Source organism: Sylvia atricapilla, chromosome 7, assembly GCF_009819655.1.
Source record: "Sylvia atricapilla isolate bSylAtr1 chromosome 7, bSylAtr1.pri, whole genome shotgun sequence".
Lineage (NCBI taxonomy): Eukaryota > Metazoa > Chordata > Aves > Passeriformes > Sylviidae > Sylvia > Sylvia atricapilla.
Window position 1 is genome coordinate 3,900,288 of NC_089146.1, and position 25,524 is coordinate 3,925,811.

A 25,524-nucleotide genomic window follows, 5' to 3' on the forward strand; every position below is an offset into this window, starting at 1 on the left:
TTAGGCATTTCACAGATGTACTGGCAGTTACAGTCAATCCTTCAGTCTTGAAAAAAATGACAATTTCTAAATAATGGATTTTTCTAAAACTGTGTCTAGCTCACGTAGAAATTTAGTTCAGGGAAGTGCAGAGGCCTGGGTTTTATGTGGTCCAAAATCAATTACAGACATTTTGGGTCTGGTTTCATAATCTCCCTTGCTGAATCTAGAGCAGACTGACTTCATCCCACGTTGAGGCACTTTTTAGCAGTTTCAGTTTCACTACTGGCCTGTTTGTGAAGTCAGCCTGGCAGTGCCTCTTTCATATTCTGCTGTATCCACTTCCTACAGTGCTGAACATATTTCTGGTGGTTAACAGTGATAGATAACCAGCTTTATCGCTTTTTGATAAAGTACTTATTGCTTACAAGTACAGTAATCAATTAATTAGCTCTTTATTGTAGAGAATCCATTTCTCTGCTGTATTGACAAGCTGATAGTTTTGTACCTGCATGTCAGAGTACTCTTACAGCTTTGTTTTCATTATTTCTCATTATGTGGAGCTTGGGATAATGGTTACTGGCTGTCCTGAAACGGAGTGAGGATGATGAACTGCCAAAGGGGGGAACATGGACGGCATCTGTAATGCATAATTGCAAATAAATCAATAACTAATGGCCCCTGAATGTGTTTACCAGTTCATTGTGGTGATGTATGGACCTCTGGAAACCCTGGGTGTCTTATAACAGTTATTGAGATGATTACAGTGGGTACTTTGGCCCTGGCAGAAATTAGTGTATCCAGGCTACTGAGAATGTAGACACAGTTTCTGAGCTTCCCAACAGTGCCTGAGGAGCAGAATGGTAATTTGGGGAAAAACAAAATTTGTTTGTTAATATTTGGAAAATTAATAAAAGAGCGGCAAAATTTAGGACTTATTTGCACCCCTCGAATCTATGTTTGGATATTACTAGTGGTAGGAGAGCCTTTGGGAGCAGAATTTTTTTTCTTGTTAGAAGTTCAGATAAGATCATGTCAAAAGAAATCATTAAAAAAGAGTTTTTCCACAGTCTTTCACAGTATGTGTTTTAGGAATAAAATCAAAATGAATTCAGATGAGCTGTCCTCTGGACCATCTGTGCATGAATGGATAGTCTTATGTTGTTTGTACTGATGTTTACTTGGAGAAAAATCAAGAAAGCATCTAGATTTATGAGATGATTCTACAGTAGGATACTTCTGTGGTGGAGAAAATTCACATTAATCACTATGAAAATTTAAAAAAAATATTAGAAAGGACAATATTGCAACATATTTTGGAGTATGTCAGAAAACTGAAGTAACTCGATGTCTGTCATTTAGTCAGCATTGCCTCTTTAACATGATGAATTGTGTGGCATATGCCCCGTGTGCTGCTGTAGCTTAAAATATTGCTGATGTTTAATTGTACCATAATCAGAATTTAAATCTATGAAATAAAATTATAATTGGAACAGTTTTCTATTTTTTATTGCACTGTTGTTTATTTTATCATTGGTCATAAATGTAGTTGATTTTCAAACATTTTCAGCCTTTTAAAGGAAGGGATAGGGAACATTTTTGGGAATAGCACATGGTTATTTGTGACTTAGAAAACTGCCATGAAAATCGATTGCATGCCTCATATCATGATAATTTATTGCAGCATTTTCATAGATGTTCTTTTTATTTCTTCTTGAAAAATGGTCAGGCTGAGTTTTGGAACAGTGTTTGCAGTTGTTTATGCAAGATTAAGTTATATATGTAGCTGTGTGTACATCTCTATTGTGTGAGCATATTGTTTAATTATCTGTGAGACATGTAATGCTGTTTTGAAAAACAAACAGGAACGTGTTCTGTTGTTAAGATGTGGTGATGAGATGGTGATGAGAATCAGGGTGAGAAACTGGAAATTACTACCAGTAAAATAATGCTGGATTTATTCTTTCACGTGTGATAAACTTACATTCTATAACTGCTGTTAATGGTAACCAGAAGTAGATGCTTAAAATCTGGGCATATCAGTACTGGTATAGACTTTGTAATAATTTTAAATTAAGAAATTATTTTCAATTGCATGTATTAAGCTCAATTCCCACCATGAGGGAGTAGTAAATTAAAAGTTGGATGATCATAATATCACTTTCTTGAGACCATAACTGAACTTAGCACTCAGAATTACTGTACGTTCATGTTCTGGAATAATTTCCTGTGACTCTTCACTCACTTTGTTGACTCTGCTGAAACTGTTGGTCATGCACCTCTCTGTGACAGAGAAGAGTAATCAAAAGAAGAGGTTAAAATACATTTGATGATGTAGCTGGCATGGTAGAGGTGTTGGAAGAAGGCTACATTGGGTATTTCTGTAGAGCATAGATATCCTTTTGAACACAGAACAGGATTGTTCCTGATGGAGAAATTATCTGTTCATCTTTATAAAGCTTAAGCCTTTGTCTTCCACTCAGTGTGGGTGCAGAGCATCTTAAACCCACTCCTTGTCCTATGGTCAGTCTTGAGCAAGGCTCCAGGAGGTGTTTTGTGTTTCTCTGGTCACAGAGTCCCCGAGTGGTTTGGGTTGGAAAGATCTTTAAAACTCATCTCATTCCATGCCCTGCCTTGGTCAGGGACACCTTGCACTAGACCAGGTTGCTCCAAGTCCCATCCAGTCTGGCCTTGGACACTGCCAGGCTTGTCCTATGACTCCAGACTGGAGCAGCTCACTGAGTTGTCTCCAGCACACAGATTGTGTTCCAGTCTCCAGTTTCCACACTGCAGAGTCGTGTTCCTCCCTAACAGCATCAGCCACAGCTGTGTTGCTTTAAACTGAGATGTGATTTACTTGGGCATTTGGGAGGAAGTGTTAAAGATTCAGCAGAAACTAAAACGTTGCAGTAGTTTTATTTCTGTAGTGTTGGGCAGCATGCTTAGCATAGAGTAAGGTTTTCCATTTTATGCTGTTACTTTCTGAAATAGCGGTGATAAAGTTAAACAAGCCCTAGTGCTGAAAACTGGAATAAAACTCTTGCATTTCAGTGATGGATCTTTCTATAATTGTTATCTTCCTCTTTTTCAAACCTCTCTGATTATTAATCATATCTGGCTAATCAAATCTGGTTTTACTAGCCGCAGTAAAAGAAACAAAACCAATGAAGTGCAGCAGCTTGAAGTTTATCCTTTTGATGGTTGGAAATAATTGTGGTGTATTTATCAATGAGTGCTAATAAGAGCTCTAGTCCAAAAGTGATTGAGTGTCTGTGGCCCAGTTAGACATTGAGTAGTAGAGCTTTCTAGTTTTTTATTGCACAGGCAATGGCTGGAGTTGATGTGGCAGAGCCTTAAAACTGACATCGTCAGGAGCAATTTCAAGTGCAAATTTACTGTTAGCAGCAGTTCACAAACTGTCTGGAGAGCCACACTAGCCCTGAATTTGAAGACAGAGCAGTTTTATTATTGCTTTTTTAATTAATCTGGCTTTTACTACCTATTACATATTATCTTCATGTTTATTTTATTAAAAAAAGGAAAAATTGTCAGAATTATAAACTGAATAAGGGGGAGTTATGTGGCCACAACCTTTGTAGCTGAGTTTTATGGTTTTTATTAGCAAGCCAAGCAAGATGGAGCAGGCAATAAGAGTTTTTACAACACTCTCCTGCTATTGCTTTCAACTTCCTTTTCTTACATTTCAGATGTTTATAAAATAATTGTGGTCATGATTAACATAATAAAATAATGTGCAAATGTGTTGTATTATGGTTACTATAGACACTGGAGCATTTTGAAATGGAGTTGTTTCAGTATTAATTGTACAACAGTGACTACTGACTATTTCACTGATGCATTTGTGCTCAGTGGGTGCACTAAATACCTTCATTTCTTTATACTCTGCTAGAAAAGGATGCCCTGTCCCTTCAGTTACAGGAAATACAAAACCAAAGTAAAATCATGCTCAGCTACTATATTAGATGTCAATTTTCTGTCACTCTTGCAGAAAGGCTTTTAATACTAGTTTAATACTATCCTGCTTAGCATTTGGTTCCTTCTGAAGCCGAAACTGAGCTGCTCAGAGAACTGACTACCAGGATTTTCTGCATGGGAAAGAAGGAAACAGAAACAGATTTGAATCTTTTAAAATTTACTTTGAAACTTTAAATAACGTTAAGTACAAGCAACAAAAAGTAAAATGGGGTTTGAAAACCTCGTTCTATAGTTTGCTGTTTAAGTGTTTTTGCTTACTTGATGTACTTTATTTTTGGTAGTCTGAGGAGCAAGATGCATTCATTGTCAGCAATTACAGCCAAGAGTATTTTCATTCTTGTTTATATATTTGTGTTTTAAGAATGTCTTGTTTATTTTCACTTTTTGAATGTATGGATTCTTAGTAATCCTTAAATTAAATTTTGTAAATCAGGACAAAAAATTAGTGTGAAACTCAAGCCCTGTTGTGAAAACCATGTATTCAATAAGTAGCTTCTGAGTACACCTACTGGTGTCCATGGGACTGCTTTGGTATTTAAAAACTAAAATTGGGAAATTTCAATATGTTGGAATGGGTTTAAAATGAAAATAGACAAAACATGTTCTCCATAATAAAAGTATATTGGATTTTTCAGGAAAAAAAAGCAATTTTTAAAATTTTCTGTTGCTGAATTAAAAGAGAAATTCAGTGGTTTGTCAGTATAGCTCTTAGGGATTAGTGCAGTACTCGTTTCTAAGTACAGAAGGACAGAGACAATGCTGATTCTTGGGTGAGAATTGAGGATAGAGTATTTCCTTGGAAATACTTAGTGACACAAGTTAGGCTGTCTTGCTGAGTCTTGGACATAGACAGTAGTGTGCCCTAAGAAGAACTTAATTTTCGTTACTTCACATTTATGAAGAAATATCTAGTATTTGCTTTTTAAACTGAATGTATGGATACACCAGCACCTGTGACTGTGCTCCCTGTTCATGGCTGAACTGAAGTATTGGAATGACTTTGACAGCTTTCAGATTGGAACTGCTGCTGATAATGGTCATTAACTTTTGCAAAAAGAAAAGGTTGCTCCTTCTCCTCCCTCACTGAAAGACAGTGATCACTGATTTGCTGTCTGATGGGCTTTGCCTCACTTAAGATTACTCTATTTTCTTTCAGAATTAAAGTAGCAAGGTTTGAGCTTGTTCCTGGTTACCGAGTGAAGCTGCTTCTTCAATTGACTTCAATTTTTAACATCTGAGTAAGGAGAAACTTAACACTACCTGTAATAATGATATAGACAAGGCCAGGCTGTGATTTAGCTGTGATTTGGATGTTTTCTGTTAAACTCTACTGTATTTTTCTCAGCTCTGAGATGATTTAGATCAGTTCCACTTATCTATTCATTGCCTTCTGTATGTTTTGACAAATGAGTCTCTTGTGTCTTTCTCGAGGAAAAAGAAAGCTGTAGACATGCTCTGAAGAGCCCTGTTGGAAAAGGCAGCCTTCACTGAAAAAATTCAAGACAGGACAGAAAAGAGATATTTCTAATAGCTTTAAGGGGAAATTTTCTTAATTGCATGACAGTTTTCATCGAGATAAGGTTTTATATTTTATAAGGGTGTATTAAGAAATAATTTGATATTCAGAAGATACTAGTTCAGTTTACAAGATGTCCTGGAGAATTTCAGCTTCATCTGGGGTAAATCACTCAATCCTCTTATGGTTCAGGCTCTTAAATTAAAAGGAAAAAAAGGCAACCAAAAAATCCCAAACAAAGTCAAGCTCTTCCCTTCAACCAAAAATTCCCAAACAAACAGAAGAAAGGCAAGCTCTTCTCTTCTGGTTTGTTTTTTGATTGTGAAACTGTGAGGTCTTAAGGCATGCCTTGATGACTTCACACAATCCTTACTTCTGTAGCCTTCTGTTTGCTCATATTTTAGACAGCTATGGAAATGCTGTGTGTAAATGGCCCAAGAGTCATGGCAACTTTTTGTTAGTGTCTGGTTGGTGCACCTGTGATTTTGGATAACAGAGATAGTGTACTGTCAAAGGGACAATTTGGTAGTGACCAGGTACCATTTACCCTTGTCAGGGACTGAGGATGTGCATCCAGAAGGGTTTTGGTTCATAAGGATTTTTCCTAGGACACTCTTTTGAGTGTTCTGTTCCTTGCCTTTGATGATATGGAAACAGGATATTTAATGTCAGATACAAGAAGTGCAGTAATTCCACTTTTATATGGATGTGAGAGAGAAGCCTGGTAGGTTTCTATTTTTGTCTTAGAGCAAATGTCATGTACACAGCAGATAAAGGAGTGAACAAAAACACAGTTCAGCTTTGGCTTCTTAGCACACGGGATGTTTTCCTGAATTTTGGCTTCCCCATGCTGAAGGAGCATGAGACTTTGCAGTCAATGCCTGTAAAAGTTTCACAAGCCTTTTTAGGCAAAGTCTTAACTTGTATAGTGGATTCTCTTTTACCCTTAGGGTTTAGCAATTGGAAATAATAGAATAAGGATTAAATAATGAAACTTGATTGTCTCAATTTGTTAGGGGAGAGGAAATACCTTCATATAAGCATTATTGAACAGTTCCATTGTAACAATGTTTTAGGATAAAAATACCCCATTTATTCCACAGTGAGAAATATCTGTGTCTGGGGAAAAAGTCACACTGTGACTTCTACTTGGTATGTGCTGGGGAGTTACTGAAATCAGCATTTCACCTGGCCATGACAAATGATGGAACTGTTCATGCCACTGGGAACCATACGTATGAATTATCTCAGCTGAGGCCAAGTCTCCTGCTCTAGTAGAATACAGGATTACCTCTTCAAAGAGTGGAAAAGCTACAGTTTCAGAAATATTTTGGGTTCTCACAGCGGAGTTATAGAAAAACTAATATTTTTATATTATTCTCTTTTTACTATATATTTTTAATGTTACAGCAGTCATTTACAGCACTATCTCCTGAAGCAGTATCTGGGGATTTTTTTCTATTGAAAAATGAGAGACTTTCTGTCATTTCTATTCAAAGAGCCTTGTCTTTCCTAGGCTTGTTTCACTCTGAGGTGAGTAAGTCTGGTAGCTTTTATTAATTGGTTGACTTCCAGAAAGTAAATGAGAACAATTTGCAAAAAGCATGCTAATTTTATGCCTTTGTTTTAAAAATTTGAAAAAGCAGTTTTTCAAATTTTTAGATCTTGAAAGGTAGAACTTGGCAGGACAAGGAGTACAGAATGCTTCCGAGAGCTGCATAGAGGTACTGACACATATTGGGACTATACTTACCTTTAGTTAATATCTTTACTCAGTTTAGTGTGTGTATATAATAAATACTGCAGACTGCTCATAATTGTTCCTAAATTTGGAAAAATCTATGGATTTATCTTGAAGTGGTTTCAGAGATCTTCAAGAATATTATGGCTGAGAGGCAGTCAGAACTTGTTATGCAGTTGTATAAAAATGTGGAACTTCAGCCACAAACACATTCCTTGCTTGATTAACAATGCCAGATTACTTTAATCTTTATTCTTTATGCATTTGTACTTGACATGTTTATTCCCTAATTCTGACTATTCCAGATTTATTACTTTTGGTTTTTTTCCAAAGTTAGGTATCTTGCTAGGATCTTTAAGCAAAGGATGACTTGTATCATTTGCTCTCCATGATTTCCAGATTGTGTCTTCCTCACCAGTCAGAGAAGAAAGACTGTTGTCTGATATTAGTCAACATTGAAAATCCATACTGTTCCATGTATTCTGGAGTGGTTTTGTGACAGGCTGTGCCCATGATTTGAGCCACAGTCCACTGAAAAATTCCAGATCCCTTCCAGGTCTTGGGTCTGGAATAGATGTGCTTGAACTGTGCTCATTAGCTTAATGATCATCATAAGTTTGGCCTATGGCACCCTGCATTGTAGGACAATGCAGTGGGTAGAGCTTCTAAAATTGAAGACAAACAGATACTCTTTTGCTACTTCATAGCTGTGAAATTTACTTTATGCTCATTCCTGCAAATTATCAGGAAACAGAATGGCTGCTATCAAGTTTAGTGCAAACAAATACTGAAAAGAGTTAGTGGTTATCCCTGCTGTGTGTGTGTTTTTTCAGATTAAAATACAGTGATTTTATTCCCTCTTTAATCTTAGTGTTTGATGGGCATTTGAAAGAGTAAGCCATTTCAGTCTCCTTTAAAGCTTCTCACAGCAGGATGTCCTAAAATGTGGCAAACAGAAGCCATCAGCCAGGTCTTCAGCAAAATGTGGTGTCTTGGGAAGTGGTTTTGTAATGACTGGTACAGTCCTTAAAATATATTGTGCACAGTTACCCTCCTTACATTCTTTAATGACAATTTACATTCTTTAATGACAATCTATTTTTAATAAAGCTATTTAGCTTGGTTAATTAGAGCTAGTAATAAATCTCCCAGTCTGCTGATTACACTAAGGAAATATCTTAAACCACACCAATGGAAAAGGAGGCTGTAAATTAGCTACAGGTATTTTGAATTTTTATTTGCATTATACTTACTAGAAAGGTCTTTTAAGAATACAGCAGCTTTGCCTCTGGATGCAAGTCATGGATCCAACCTGCCATGGAAAACATGGATCTCATGGAGCCAACCTCTCATGGAAAACATGGATCAAACCTGCCATGGAAAACATGGATCTCATGGAGCCAACCTGCCATGGGAAACATGGATCTCATGGAGCCAACCTGCCATGGAGAACATGGATCTCATGGAGAACATGGATCTCATGGAGCCAACCTGCCATGGAGAACATGGATCTCATGGAGCCAACCTGCCATGGAGAACATGGATCTCATGGAGCCAACCTCTCATGGAAAACATGGATCTCATGGAGCCAACCTGCCATGGAGAACATGGATCTCATGGAGCCAACCTGCCATGGAGAACATGGATCTCATGGAGCCAACCTCTCATGGAAAACATGGATCTCATGGAGCCAACCTGCCATGGAGAACATGGATCTCATGGAGCCAACCTGCCATGGAGAACATGGATCTCATGGAGCCAACCTGCCATGGAAAACATGGATCTCATGGAGCCAACCTGCCATGGGAAACATGGATCTCATGGAGCCAACCTGCCATGGGAAACATGGATCTCATGGAGCCAACCTGCCATGGAGAACATGGATCTCATGGAGCCAACCTGCCATGGAGAACATGGATCTCATGGAGAACATGGATCTCATGGAGCCAACCTGCCATGGAGAACAGGGATCTCATGGAGCCAACCTCTCATGGAAAACATGGATCTCCTAGAGCCAATCTCGCATGGAGAACAGGGATCTCATGGAGCCAACCTGCCATGGAGAACAGGGATCTCATGGAGCCAACCTGCCATGGAGAACAGGGATCTCATGGAGCCAACCTCTCATGGAAAACATGGATCTCATGGGGCCAACCTGCCATGGGAAACAGAGTTAAAAACAAATAGATCATGGAAAAATGGAAAATCACCCATGCCAGTAATATCACTGAAGGGTTTGATACAAATCTTTCCCAGTTCTAGTCCTATGTTTTATGTCAGGACAGTTATCTTAAATAGTAGGAATATAATTGGAAAAGAACTAATTATTAGTGTTCCATTGTTCTGCCTGCAGTCAGCCTTAACAATATGTATCAAAATCAATAAAATCAGAACAACAACAATTAAAAAAAATTATGAAAATAGAAGAGAAGAAAAAAATCAGAGTGGAAAAATAAGACAAATTTGGTTTTCCAAAATAGTAATATAAATAGATACATTGTGTGTAGTTATGCAGCATTTCTGAGAATTAATAATTTTGGTTTTCTACAGGATTCAGAATTCCCTGTTCATACGGAAGGGACTCCATTCTTTGAGGGTGCTAAAGAACCCACTCAACCCCTGAAATCTGGACAGTATCAGCTGAGCAGCATTTTGAAGGTGCACGACTTCGCAGTGTGCTGGTAGGAACCATGAGCAGTACATTAATTTTATTATGTATGTGTGGAGTTTTATTTTTCAACAAGTCATTGAGAAGCGTTTACTGTAAGCAAATATCTGAAAAATTACCAGCAGCAGTCGGGGGACTTCCTCTCTGAAGGATGTGGAAGTGGAAAAACTGGTCAGGAAATGGGATTTCATGGGAGTGAAATGAAGTGGGAGTGGGAGCAGTAAATACAGTAAAACACCTGGGCAGAACTGTTTACAGATTGAGATTCATCTTTTATGTAGGAAGGGTGGGATTTGGTTAGTAGGTATAAAAACAGAAACCAGAGATGACTGTAAACTCAGATGTCATGGAACTGAATTATAGTCCTGAATATTTTTGCAATTTGTATTTGATTGCAGTTTATTCCCCTGGGTCAAAAATCAGAAGAGTTGAAATTTTGATTGGCTTGTAAGCAATGATATTTCAGGGCTTGCTAGCTGCAGCTGAGGAAGAATGAACCTAAAAATATTTTTTAAAAAGTAGTTCTTAACTAAGTTCTGACAATTCTAACACATTGACTACGTTTGAATATATTTTTAATTAATTATAAAAAAAATCTGTATGCATTTAGTACTTATAATGCAAAGGTCACATAGACTTGCTTTTGTTGACTGCCCATGTTTTACAGTAAATAACCACCACAGTGCTGTGAGCTGTGAGCTTCAGAAGGGCAGGCTCAAGTCATCATTTCCCTGTTACTGTTTGCCTTGTTAAAAGTCTGCCTTTACCTGTAGAGAAAACCAGGTTTCAGTTGCAAAGTACTTCTGAATGTTGTTACAAACTACTTGTGAATCTGAAAGTATTTAATATGTAATGGAAAGTATTGGAAGCTCTGGTCTAGTGAGGAAAGGACATCTCTAATGAAGTTTTTCCATTATTTTGTAGCTGAACAACAGCAGATAAATATGCTCATGTAAGACTATTCCTTGTTTTCTTTCTCTTTCTTGAATTATGCTTTTATATAATTTCTGTAGATCCTTATATCCTGTACTTCTAGTTACTCCTAGCAGAGATACTTAATGTGCTGAGAAATTCTAAGTGTTTTTTTTTGCAATTTATGACTGGATATTGCACCTTAAGGATAAAGTGCCACTTCAGCAAACAATTTTCTAACATAAAAATATGAATATATTGGATATCTTTAAACTTACTTGGTAACACTTTAGAACTTGCTTGGAGAAACAGCAACTATACTGAAAGAAACCTGCCAGAGAGGATGTGTATTTAATTTTATATACTGAAAATAGGATGTTGACTTCCATGTAAAAATGCTCCTTTAAAGAAAATGAGGGTCTGGGATAATGCTCTGAAATTAATCGAAATGCTTCTTTAAAAAATGTAATAATATGAAATCATGTAAAGAACAAAAGAATTTAAAGTTGTGCTTGAAAAAATGTAAACAAGGCGACCAAACTTTTCATTTGTTTAAAAAAAATCTCTGTGTACATTGGAGGAGGGGTGTAGTTTCTACACATTTATCTATGGCTGAAAAAAACCACTTAAAACATATTTCAATTAAGAAATTTATTTTTCTATCTGAATATTGCTACTTAAAATCAGCCTTTTTAAGTGATGGAGAACAGAGACTGTTGTTTTCTTTTTAGTGCTACAGGCTCCATGGTAGCCTGCTTTGTTTTGTTGGGTTTTTTTTGAACGTGTTTCCTACAGCATTTTTTTAAACACCTTGCTCAATTCAAAGCAAATTTGACAGAGGAATAGCAGACTCAGGAAGTCCTGAGGCTCTCATGTGTTTCAAGAGAACAGATCTTTATTGAAGGAAGGGTCACTTTTAGGATCCTTTTGGCTGCAGGTGACTGAGAACTGAGGGAAAAGAGAAGTTGCAAATTTCTGGGGGGAAGAGCTGCAAAAGGAGCTCATAGCTTATTAGATGCAATAGGATCCAATCCCAAGGCACACAGGTAATGCACACAGAGCTTGGGTTTTTAGTTTGACACAGCAGCTATTCTGTTCTGAATCTAGTTTTCCAAGAGGTTATTAAATGCATAAATCAAGATTTTTCAGAGAAGGATGACTTAGATTAAATTATCTGTGTAGGGAATTAAATGAAAACAGCCCATCTAAAGAAATTCCGAACGTCCACTAAATGTATTTCTTGTAATTATAATTGTCTATCTGATTTTACAGACACAGGGGGAAATCCATATGCACTAGATGAAAACTAATTTTTTCTTGTAGTTAATAGGATAGATAGAAAACATTCTGTTGACTTATGAGTCCAGATTTTTTCTCACCAGAACCAGTATATCAAAAGGACAGAACAGAATCTGGTTTGTGTATGGGTATTAATGGGTTCTTCTACATTTCTGTGGAAACTGGAGCACCTGCAAATCCAAATTCACAGTTTGCACAAGCTCACATACATTAGTTCTTCAGACTTTCATCAGTATTCATTGAAATGCATGTTAGTGAAGGGGGAGGAGAAAAATCCCTTGGGAAGCTGTGTTTATTTGCTGCTAAGCTGAATGATTCCCACTTCTCAAATCATCACAGAGGCATTCCTTTTCTGCATTAAATTCACATTGCTCCTTGTAAATATCCTGGTGAACCTTACTGTGCCTACAAGAAGCACTGTAATAAGATCTACAGTGGCTAAGGGATCTTCCTGGATCTTCCTTGTCCACTTTCTCCTCACTTACTTTCTGCATATTTGCTCTAACTTTCCCAGGGAAAATACCTCTGCAGTCACCACATGCAATGCTACATCTGTCCTGGTTTATCTTGTCCTCACCTGGGGAAAGAAAGGTGCCCACACAGACACCATTCAGTGCGTTTTTAATGTTCAGCACAGAGTTGGAAACCAGGAAAATGCCAGGTATTATGGTGGAGAGATGATTACCCAAAAGGAAGCTGAAAAAATAAGCAGTAATCATCTTGGCTTTTTGGTTATTTTTTTTAAGATGTCATGGTCTTGTCCTCCTTCCTTCCTGCCCATGCCTCACACAGACATTGCAGTCCTCCATTCTAATCTTATTTCCTGCTTATCATTGGCAGTCACTGCTTTGATGCACTTACAATCAGAACTACCATAGAATTTGTAAATATATGGCCTAATATAGGTGCCAGGGGATGTTTGCATGAGATATTAGGAAAAATTTCTTCACTGACAGTGTGGTGAGGTGCTGGTACAGACTGCCCAGGGCAGTGGTGGAATCACTGGAGGTGTCCCTGGAAGTGCTCAGGAGTGTAGATGTAGCACTTGAGAACATGGAGTTGTGATGAACCACAGTGCAGCTGGGTTGGACCTGCTGGTCTTTAAAGGTCTTTTCCAACCTTAGAGATCCTCTGAGTCTGTTTTAAACTGATCTTTTACCCACTAAGTGTACCTGCACAAATAGGAAATGTATATTATTCTTGTTTACACATGACCTGATGTTCTCAATTCCTTGATCCTTGTTTGATAGTTTGTAAAAGGAAAAGCTGGAAAATTGCTAATGCTCTGCCTAGGCACAGTAAAAATAGGAAGGTGGAGATAATAGTAAAGAAAAGCAAATACAAAATGGTTAGTGATTATCTCACATTTCCTGATTGGTCCAGTGAAAGATAACTTTTCAATAGGATCTGATTCATCATTGTATCTTACTATGCTAGTTTCCCTATTTTTTTATCAGTGGATTCCAGAGAAGATTTTTAAAACTTATCTCCTTGGGAGCCATGCAAATTGACTTGTGGCATAAAATTGTGTCACTGAAATGAAAGGTACAATTTAATTCTTGCACCTTTACAACCTTGTACCTTTACAAAATAACTAGTAGAGCCTTGTGCCGAGAGGAAGAGGTAAGAAAGTTCTGCAGAACCCCTGCACTCTTTTCCTCTTCAGTTCACATTTATTTTTTCTCGGTAACACCTGAGCACATAGGTGCACACAGATGCACATCCACATCACACAGAGGAGCCAGCTGTGCAGGGAAGAGAATCCTTTGAGTGTTGACATGAGGAAATTATTTTGAAATAGACAATAGCCTGAAGTTTGCTCTAAAGTAGGTGGTAGTGGTGTGCACTGTCTTTCAGAGTTCCAAGTTTTCCATTTAGTTGGTAAGATGCTGAGGCACAAGGAATTAGGCAGAGTGTGAAGAACGAGGTGTTTTGTTCTGTCAATCATATTTGATACTGCTCTGTTCCTGTGTCTTGGTCCTTTTTGGACATAACTCCCAATTTTCTTTTTCATTCCCAAACTCTGGCTTTCTTAGAGTTGCTTGTGGGAAGAGCAGGACATTGAAATTGTGTTGTGTGTAAACTAAGCAGCGAAAGTAGCACAGATGATTTTTAAGTGGACATCTTGGTAGTTCTTTTTGTTGGTACTCCTCTTTGCCGAGAGCTCTGCATTAACATCTCAGAGCAGCTTTGTCATGGTCTGTCCTGTCACTACCCTTGATATCCTTTCCTGTGATGCCTGTGGAGTTCTGACAGCAGTCACCCTGATGGTTTGCTGAGACTGCTGCCTGTCAAGCTGACAAATGTTTGCTCCCTTTTTCCTCTGTTCTGCCCATTTGTTTCCATCTCTCTGTTGCCTTAGAGCTGGTGAAGTAATGTCATTTTATTCTGTCTCTGAACAATGCCAAGCAAAATAGGGTCTGTCTACCAAGAGGTGATCAGTGGTATGAATCTTTGTGTCCTTGTGTAACACAAAGTAGGAAAGAGGATTCAAAGTCCAAAATTCGTGAGGAAATTTCCTGTTGAAGGGTTTATTGAGGTAAAAAAAAATCCTTACTTATTATTTAAACCTACTTCTTGCCTCCTAGGGCATTAGAAAAGATTCTTTTTTTCCTTAAATCACATTTTTCCATTAACAGTAAAACTTTTTAATTGTGCCATCATATGCTGATTTCTTGCATGAGTAGCCAGAGTGAATTGGAGATTTACATTAGCAACATGAGCTGCTGCTTAATTTTCCTGCAGAAATTAGACCTGCTTTTAAAGGAATATGATGTACATGCACCTCTCGTATGAGGAAAGTCAAAGGGAGATGGGGCTGCTCAGCCAGGAGAAAAGAAGGCTCAGGGCAGATCCCATCCATCAGTGTGCACAAATGTTGAAGGGAGGGACCATAAACACACACATTAGTGTGCATAAATTAAATCTATACTCACAAGAATATTTGTGCTATTCATTTTCACATCTGCTGAAGAAATGAAGACAGTGAGTGAAGACAGGATTGGATTTTTATGTGTGCTGAAATATTCAAATACCCAATTTGACCTCTTTTGAAATATTCAAATTCTGTGTCTTTTCAAAAACAAAAGCAATATGAGTGGAAGTTTGGGTTAGTCTATATCTCCTTGTATATGTGACAAGACATTCCTGATTCTTACTTTTTATTTTCACGTCTCCATTTGATCAGCTTTTGAATATATTTGAAGAAACTAGTGTAAAAATGGTTAAATGTAAAATTAGCAAGTCACTTAGTGCATTTTCCCTGACACAAAGGACAAAACCCAGCAGCTCAGCTTGGATCACTCTGACCCATCAGTCTGTACCTTGCAATAAGGGTTTTTCAGGATGTTTTAAACATTTAACTTTCTCAGATAAACCTGTCAAGTATTTTAGCATCAAATTAATGTTGTTAATAATTTTTTTTATCTCCCTGTCTGCCATGTAGAAAATTCAAGTACTTTCCTTTGAAAAATCCTTGCATTAATGCCTTTTCTTCCCCCCATGAGTGGCCTTTATGAGTAGTATGAATGTGTGTTTAAACTGCACATGAATTTCTTACTCTTCTGCAAAGAACAAGTGAAAAATAACCCCATAGCCTGCAAGTGTGGGTTCACTCCACATCACTTAGAGAGGCTGGAGGAATTCACTATGTGTGTGTGCCCTGCCAGCCTCGTGCACATCCTTATGTCCCCAGCAGTCCTGTGAGACAGCATTATCCTCTTGTGAAATCATTCCTGCAGGATTGCCCCAGTGGAAGATCCAGGGATTAAATTCATGTCTTCTGAGTCACAGTTCAGTGCTTTAACCCTCGATGTCACAGTATCACTGTTTTCTATACAAATTAAGTTAATTTCTGCCTGCGTTAAGGCCCGTGTTGGAACGGAGAGATTGTTCCACAGGCTTATTGTACAGGCTCTGTAACAGCTTGGACACAGTTTATGTGGAGGGAGCACCCAAGAGGAAAATGTCAGATGTAGTTTAGCTCCCTGTAAATGCAGTTTAATAGAGAGGAAAAGTGAGCTCTCTGTGAATAATCAGTGAGAATTGTGTGGCTCACACTGGGAGAAGCTCTGGGGGGCCTTTCTGCCGTGGCAGTAGGACTGCAGAACTCATGGCAACAACCCTCTCACCCTCCTTTGGGGCTTTTTCTATCTAACACAACAATAAGAAGGGAAGTTCCCTTGGCTCCACCTTTCCCCCTTCCCCCACAGGGTAAATGTTCCTTCCTGTTCATCTCTAAAGCTTTGGGGTCTCAGAGTCTATAGAAGCCTTTTTGTTTCTCATTAGCTCTGTCTGCAGCTCTGGCCACAAGCGTGGCTCCTGAGGAAAGGCCTTGGCTCTGGCTGGAACAGGCACTTTGAAACCACGGCAGCAATAACCTGAAGGATAATCTCAAGGCGTGTTGTGGATTTATGGTGCACACATGGAAAGAGCTGGGTGTCTGTAATTTTATTAGTGAACAAGCATCTTTACCAGAAAAAAAAAAAAAGACAATTTTTAGGCAGGGTCAACAGAGAGAAAGAAGATAATATATTTTCCTTTTACTAGCAATCTTCACAGTTATTGAGCAGATTTTGCAGAAGAAGTGCTTGTTTGCCAAAATAAACGCAACAAAGATTATAAAAGGATATAACCATATCTTTTATGACTTTTTTTTTATGACTTTTGTGACTTTATTGATGCTCTTGTGTGTTCTCCATAGAGCGAAAGGTGCGATGCCTGGCAACTGCTAAATTGCATGGCTTTTGCTTGTTATTCCCAATAGTCTTTGGACAGAAAAGGACTGACTAGATTGGGTTAGTAATCTTCTGTAGTATTTAACTGAAACCAATCATCCTGTGGGGATCTGACTGTTCTGGGCTCCCAAATGCACTAAACCCTCCATATTTAATGGACATGAGCAACACTCCCAGGCACAGGGTGAGATTCTTGGGGTGCCCTGGGCAGGGCCAGGAGGTAGAATGGACAATCCTCGTGGGTCTCTTCCAACTCAGGATATTCTGTAATTCTGGAATTTTATACTGGACAGATGTAATATATCAACAATAAAAGAAATGGTTTTGACACTTGTCACATGGGCTGATATACTAACCAAAACCAGTTTGAAAATAAGTTAGCTTATAAATATATCTCATGAAGTGTGAACAGGATGTTGAGATGTTCTTGAAATGAAGTATGTTTGTGAGCTTTAAAGAGATACTAATTAGCATTAGGGTATTCATATAATGGGATTTTTTTTTTTTAAGGAAAAGGCTAAACTTTAGGATTTCCAGAAGATGATTAATATGTGTCATGACACTTCTTTCACTTTGATACAATTCTAAATAATTATTCACAAAAAGATCCTCATTGAGTTTGCAATATTGAAGCTTTCTGTTAAACGTAAAAGTCATTTACATATTTATTATATATTTAACACCCATTCAGAGCTACTATTTGTCAAGAAACAAATACTTTATTTTGTATGGTTAGAAGTTTTGTTTTCATTTTATACAGCACTTTTTAAATTTCCTAGTACTTGGCGATGAATTTTTCCATGTAAAGAACATGTGTATTTCTTGGGGGAAAATACATTTTAAAAAAAGTAGACTTTGTAGGCAGTGAGAGCAAGATATGTGTACAATTAGCTCATAGATAAGTGGTTGTTTTTTGGGAAAGTCAGGAGTGTTGGGAAGTGGTTTTCCTGAGAACCAGAGAGTGTTGAGGAATATTGTGGTAGAAAGAAAGGAAAGAGGAGCATAATAAAAATATAAGGCCAAATTAAAAATATATTCTAAAGAGAAGTAATTTACATAAATACAAGAAAAATGCACAATGTCCAAAAATCATCTGAAGGAATGTACAGTGTTGCTCTTGCTGTGTTTTAATGAGGAATTTTACTTGCCAAAGCATTTAATACACTGCCATTAATACCAGTAAGCACTTTTCATTCTTTGATACTATCCTGCAGAAATTGTGAACGGATTCATTAATGCTTGTTGTCTTCCCTTATTCTCAGTCTGACCTGTTGTAAGTTGTGCATGTGTTACAAACCTGCTGTGCTGATGATTTCTTATTGGCTGGGGTAATAGAAACTGAAATCACCTACCACTCACTTGTAGACCACTTCCATAACCCAAATGTAAAATCACTGTAGGTTTGGGGTATTTATGGTTGCAGCGATTTAGAGATACAGCACTAACAGAGAGATGCATAAAGGTGGCAGTTTCCATTTGTGTAGCTCTATTTCCTAATCCCTGTGGCTTGGGAAATCTCGTATCAGTGCTTCATCTTACAGGGTGTTAATAGCTGTAGTTAACAAAAAAGGTCTTCTGTTGATTTTTCGCTATATAAATGTTTTTAAGTGAGATTTTCAATTATTAAAATGAGCATGGTACTTGAACTATAGTAGCTGCAGTGTCTCTGAAGGAAAGCAAGACAAATATAAGAAATTTAAAGAAGAAAGGTGTATTTACTCTTGTTTGAGTGAGTAACTACACAGCTGGCCAGATGGAAAAGAACTATTAGATTGTGGGCAGACTTGCTGCGTTGTTGAATAAAAGTTCCTAAGTACAACAGAGCAATAAGGAGAAATACCTGTGAAAACTGCAAACATGATACCAACCCTCCTAGTGATGATTTTCTGTTTATTCCGTTCTGATTTCAATATTTTCTTCATGGAAAATTCTGAAAACATCAGTGTTGACACACTTGGAGCTGTGCAGCTGATGAGACTGACAGAAAAAGTAAAACTTGAACTCAGTCTGAAAGGTGAAGATTCAGAAATGTTGAAAAGCATGTTCAGGTCTCATGGGAAGAGAGTGAATTCCTATGGGTTTCCCTTGAAATGCTGAAGCTGAATTTTAGAGGTTTGTTGGCCTGTTCCCAGCACAATTCTCTCCATGTTCTTCTACTTATGTTCTAATCTTTCAGAACTATTTCCCTGGAGAATTTTCAGAACAAAAAGCCATCCAAATAGAATTGGTCAGGAAATCAAGCAGTAGATGATCCTGCATATTTGGAGTGCTTTGCCAATATCTGCCTTTATTTAAAAAAACTTTTTTAAAATTAGTAGCTTCATTTCTGTACCTGTTTTCCATTTATCTAGCAGTGTTTTAGGCCAGGATACTGATTCCTTGCCATAGTCAAAGGGACTTGGAATAACCTGTCAGTACCAGGAATTCAGTGATGGATTTTTTAACCCTTGATTTTGATGGAGATGCCATAAAATCCAGGGGCTGTGCATTGTCTGCAGTGGTGCTTTAGTTCTATTCCCCCTGGATGTCAGGAGGAGGGTGTGTCCTTGTGCTGGAAGAAGTCCTTAGGAGCTGCTGGAAGATGCATGGCAGTGGTGAGTTATGGTTATGGGTTTATTTACTGGATAGATTTAACTGCTGCTGTTACAATTCATTAGGGCTGGTGTAAAACTATGTGAGCACCATAATTAGATCACACTGGTTTGTGGGTTTTTGCCTGCACTAAGTTCTGTGGCGATCAGGTAAGGAGTAAGAGATCCCTAACTAGGGATTTGGGAGCTATGAAAGGGAGCAGATGTATGGCAGTAATAATCTTACTTGAATATTTTCACTAACGCTCAAATTTTCAGGGGCTGTGCTTGACTCCAGGGACTTATTTCTATATCACATAAGTGCCCAAATTCTAATTCAGATCCAGCTTTCAGCAGCTCTGCAGGTGTGTAAACAAACATCCATGTAGCAGAAGAGACCAATTATTCTACAGAGACTCAGACAAAATGACTACATTTCCTTGGGGGTGCTCAGCATATTCTGAAAATTTCCTGTTGTAGATGTTGCTAAAATTTGAAAATCTGTGGAGTTTTTAGTTCAGTCTTAAGCTAAAACATTAAATTCATGCTAACATTTTTCTATCATTAATGTAGGACAGATGAGGTAAGTGAGTAACAAACTGCTTCTGTTGAACCACAAAAAAATGTTTTGATTTTGATTTTACACTAATTGGTACTAAATGGTAGAATAGTACTTGTCAGCTTTTCTTGGATCTCTTTCATTCCTTGTTTCAAAACAATTAGATTTATAACTTTAACTTACAATCAAAACAGAACTGATGGAGATTTCAGTTTCCAGGCCCTGGGATGTAAATGTTGGTATTTGAAATAAAAATGTCACGCAGGTGAACATCTGTCTAAGACTGTGATCATCCTGGTTTCCTTGTGAGAGCTCATAATTATGGAAGTTAATGGACTGCAATGCTGGAAACTGTTTCTACATTTATCAGGGCTATTTCCAGACCAAGCTTCTTTTGATAGTTTTTTTAGGTTTGTTTATTTCCTTTAAAATAAAGCCATCTCTGTGTGAAATGGCATCTTTTAGGTGCAGGGTGTCCAAAACAAAACAAGTTTGTAGTTTGTAGCTGTCCTATAAATTACTATTTTTGTAGAATATAGCTGCAGGCAGTGTTTTTTATCTTGCTTTATTTTTATATTTTGATTTTAAACTTCATTCAGAAATAGAGATTATTTTGACTATTTTCCATTAATTTCTTGTGTTAAAATGAGCAATTTAATGTGGAGGGAACTTTGCTGTGGAGGGAGGGAACTTCCTTTATTGAAAGGTTGTCATGCACTGGACAGAGAACTGGTGGAGTCACCATCCCTCAGCCTTTAAAAGATGTGTGCATGTGGCACCTGGAGACATGGTGTAGAGGTGGCCTTGGCAGTGCTGGCTTCATGTTGCACTTATCTTAGAGGTCTTTTCCAGCCTTAGTGATTCCATGATTCTAAATGGTTTTATGGGCGTATGAATGCTGATTATTTTTTAGCACCCTCTTCTGGTTAGTAATCGATCTTTTGCTACCAGTTGAAAATTTGTACTTTGTTCTTGGTGTTTGGGTAATGTGGGTTAGGGTCAGTGTGTTGCTTCTTTTGTTTTGCTGCTCATTGTGGCATTGCTGGATTTTGGTATAAGGGAATTGCTATTAAATGGTGTGTGCTCTCCCTCATGTAACCACAGCAAATGGACCTATTCAGATTTATTTATTGATCTCTTTTGTAGAGTAGTTACAGTTTCTTTTTGAGCTTCTTTCTATTGAAATACGTTTGAGTTTTTAAACTTAAAATCAATGAAGCTCCCATGCTTCTGTTTGGTATTTGTTTGGTTTTTCATATGTTTGAGTTATGGATTGAAAGTACTGGGGAATCAAGCCTCATAATTCTGCTAACCAACTTTAAATCAAATTCTAAGACAACTTTAAGATGTTCAGTAAAACTTTACAGGAATTGATGCTGCCAAATGCTATAGTGCTTCTGAAGCACTGCTATTTTAATGTAGCCTTCTTATACAAATGTCTGTCTTAGTAAAATATGTTGTATATTTATATCACTGCTTTCAAAAGCAAAAGTACCATCAGCCAGAAATGAGCAGTACTACTTGTTCACATGATGGGAAATTTTTCTGGTGCAGTTTTGTGTAGTTTTTCAAGCTAGATTCATATCACAGAATGGTTGGGGTTGGAAGGGACAATAAAGCTCGTTCCAACGCCTGCCATGGGCAGGGAACCTTCCACTGTCCCAGGTTGTTTCAAGCCCCATCTAACCTGGCCTTGGACACTTCCAGGGAAGGGAATTATGTACATCCTTTAGCTACTCTACAGTACTAGCTGCATTCTTCCTGGCTGGCATTTGTGGGAGGCAGGGAGGGCAGAAAATTCTTTCTGTGCTGTGAATAGTGTTTAAATGGATCAGTTACCTCTCAGGAGAGAGACAGTGGCAGAGGAAGGACAAACAAGACAACAGTAAATGAAGGAGGATTGATGGCCACGGAGATCAGGGAGAATTTGCTGTCTAAAACTGACTTCCCTGTGTTTCTTAGCATTCAGGGCAAAAATAGAAACAGAATGTGTTGTTTTGATGCTGTAGCCTGATCTAGTGGCAAGGAAACATCCATGGAACTCAGTGTGCCTCAAAAAATGAAGCAGTAATGCATGGTTTAATAGTTGTTGGGATCTGGGTTTAATTCACTAGATAATAATGACATATGGGCTAGCATTGCTTGTATGAAAATTGGTGCCTTTGATACTAAAATGTGTGGGAATTACAGGCACAGAAAATTCTCTAAACCTTGTGCATGCAGGCCCAAACATAGAAATGAATACAGGGTTTGACCTGAGACCTTGGAAAAGGCTTCCAGATTTAAAGACCATAAGCAAGAATGTGGAGTTTTAGTTTAGATAGAAACATATTAAGCTAGGTAGTGGGAAGCTTTAAAGCTTTAGAGTGTAGATACAGAACTAGTTACAGAAATAGTAAAAGCTTTAAGTTGTGGCAAGTAAGTTTGTGTGTCATTGCACAATTGTTTAAATCCACATGGCAGCAAGATGTGTGATACAATTTAATTAGGGATTGGTGTGAAAGTAGAAACAATCTTTGTGGCAGTAGTTTCTTGGCTAATAAACCTTTAAAAGACCTTGTAACCTGTGGGCTTGTGACCGCTGAGAACCACAGACTTCTCACTTTTATGGTGAAGATGTTCTCACCCTTCATGAGGCTGTAGGAGAAGAGCAATAAATCATGCTTTAAAACACCTCTCAGTGGTTCCAACTCTCTTAATATCCCAACAAAAATGTCCTTCAACCCCACTTTGTGTTGCATGTGGTTATATGGCAAAAACCACTGTGGTGGGTGGTTCAGGCATTCAAGGTATTCCATATAGTACAGCCCAGTGTGTGTCATTCCTGATATAATGGAGCACTCCAACAGGTGTGATGCTCTGTGGACTTTAAACTTGCTGGACAATGAAGTGCTTCAGCATGCTTTTCATGGGAGGCTCTGTGCCAAGGTCTGCACTACTGCAGTTACAGTTCCATTAGGTGAGTTTTAGTGTTATTCCTTTCCCCCTTCCCATTTGGGGAAAGGAATAACACAAAGACCTCTTATTCAAATGTAGATAAAGAAGTACTGAAAATACTTCGTAGGAGAGTGATGTCACAGGACAGTCCGAGGAATAGAAAATGGAATGTAACATTGTGGGAGTATTCAAGGATTTTAGTCTCCAGGTTTGGTTTTGTTCAATTGGTTGTTCTTTTCTTGAAAAGAAGATGTGTTTTATCTTTGACACGTTGGGAAATGAAACTGCTTGGTTTTAGGCCTGATTTTTGCCTTGAGGGTGGAATTCTGTGACCTTGGATTTGAGGACTTTGGACACAAGTGAAACTGAATTGTGCACGGCCATGCTTGGAGGGGTATGGAGAGAAGTAAAGAGGAGGAGAAGACAGAATAAAATATGTCAGTTGGTACAGTTTGAGTAGAACAAAGATGGGACTGTGGCATAACTTGGAGAGTCATTGAAACTTTTCAAGGATGTTTTTTGATAAATTAAACAGTAGGTGCCGAGTCTTTATGAATAATTTTTAATCCATGAGCATCCTCAGCCTGGTTTTATGTTTCAACAATGCACTACTTGCCTTTGTTTGCTTCCTCATCTCTTTAGGGTTGGATTTTTATCATCCTTTAGTATCACTTGTTGAGCTCTTCATCCTCTTTAGTTCAGTCATGGTTTAAGGTTGAGTCTGTTTCTGTTGTAATTTAGACAGATGAAACAAAATGCTCTCTAAAAAAGCAGGAGTGAGGGAATGGGAGCACAAAGTCCATATGGAAAGGACATACTGATGGAGCACTTTATCACACAGTAACAGTTATAACTTAGGTTACAGCCATAGCTCTGAAAGGTTTATGATGTGTAATTGTGATAATAAATCATAGTAAATTTCCCTAGCATTTAGAATGATTTTTAAATACCATACTTGTGTAAGCTTTTTTGTAAGTCCTGTGGGAATTATTTAATGTTAAACTGAGGATTTTGGCATTTTTAATGAGCTGGGAGTACGTGCAGAGTGTTTTGGCAGTATTTCAGTTTTTGTAGATTACTTGGATTTGTTAATTAATACAGCCCTTTGAGACCTTTTTGTGAAAATTAATGGGTTCCCTGAAGAATAACATTCTGAATGCTGGAGATCTGCAAGACTTTGGAGATGAGAGCTATTTTAAATTATGCCCAAGTTTACTAGATTAAACATTATCTATTGATGTGAGAAGGACAGAAATTCACAAGAGGCATGCTAAAGATAAACCACCCTTTTTTTACTTCCTTATCTATGCAAAATATATAAATTAAAGAATTTTTAGATATCATAAAGATTTAGAAATAAATAAGTGGGAGGGGAACATTTCAAAATAAATCCAAAGAGGAACAATTTTCCCAAGAAGAAAAGCACTCCATGAATCACTAGAAGGGTTGTCTTCCCCTTATCTATACATCTGGAAATCTCCATGCCTTGGACACAGGAATTGGATCTGCACTGGTTTTGAGCAGGCTGACACTGGAGGCGTTTTGACGAAGAAACTGAGCCTATATTAGCTTGGGAGAACTGGAGTTTTCCCCCCTCACTTTTAGGAAACTGAATGGTCCAGGCTTCTTTGACCTGTGTGTTGAATCAGTATCTTTGCAGGAAGGTGCCGGTTTTGAATTCGTAGCTTGAATTCGTTTTCTTTACCAGCCATCAATGAGCAGTCCTGGGGTGTGTGAGGAGCAGCAGTGCCAGCAGGTCAGGGAGTGATCCTGCCCCTCTGCTCAGCGCCGGGGGACACATCTGGAGTGCAATGCCAAGCTCTGGGCTCCTCAGGACAGAGGTGACATGGAGCTTCTCAACAGGGGTAGCAGAGGCTGCAGAGATGAGGAAAGGTCTGGAGCACCTCCCGATGAGGACAGGCTGAGGGAAGTGGGGATGTTCAGTCTCCAGAGGAGCCCTCATCCCTGTGTGTCCCCGTGTGCAGGGAGGCTCAGAGCAGGGCCCAGCTCTGCTCTCTGGGGCTCAGCAATGGCACATGAGGAATGGGAATGATGTTCAGGAAGTTCCAGCTGGACAGGAGGAAGAACTTTTCAAACAGAGACCAGAGAGGGTGTGGTGTTTCCTCACTGCAAGAGCCATCTGGACACAATCCTGGGCCCTGTGCTCTGGGATGAGCCTGCTGGGGCAGGGAGGTGGGACCAGATGAGCCAGCGTGGTCCCTTCCAGCCTGAACCATCCTGGGGTTGTGTGATTAGATAGATGGTGAATTGTTGATGTGATCTTTAAAATGATCCCCATTGCTGTAATTGTGCCTTCATCTGTGCTCTCATCACCTCCAGTTGCTCCTCTCTGTTGTCTTGAGGAATCTCTTGTGTAGTGTAAGCTCAGAGTTTTTGACACACAGATAATATCTGAGCAATGCTCCGAGGCACTCGGAATCTCACAACATATCTCAAATCTCAATCTCAAAATGAATCTCACAACATATTTTAAGCTTATGTTCATTACTTCTGCTGTGTATTGTCAATTTGATAAATCAATTCTCCTGGTCTTCTACTTTGTATATCATTTAGAAGTTTTTAGCTGAGTCTTGCTGTTTGTAATCCCCAG

At 38.3% G+C, this 25,524-nt stretch overlaps 1 protein-coding gene across 1 annotated transcript in view; it reads left to right on the top strand.

The window, feature by feature from the left end:
• The window catches only part of SPAG16 (sperm associated antigen 16), a 273,745-nt gene that overhangs the window by 46,170 nt on the left and 202,051 nt on the right, over window positions 1-25,524 (top strand). Inside the window, 1 exon segment of the mRNA XM_066322434.1 lies at window positions 9,783-9,913. Coding sequence (XP_066178531.1) covers window positions 9,783-9,913 — 131 coding nt within the window.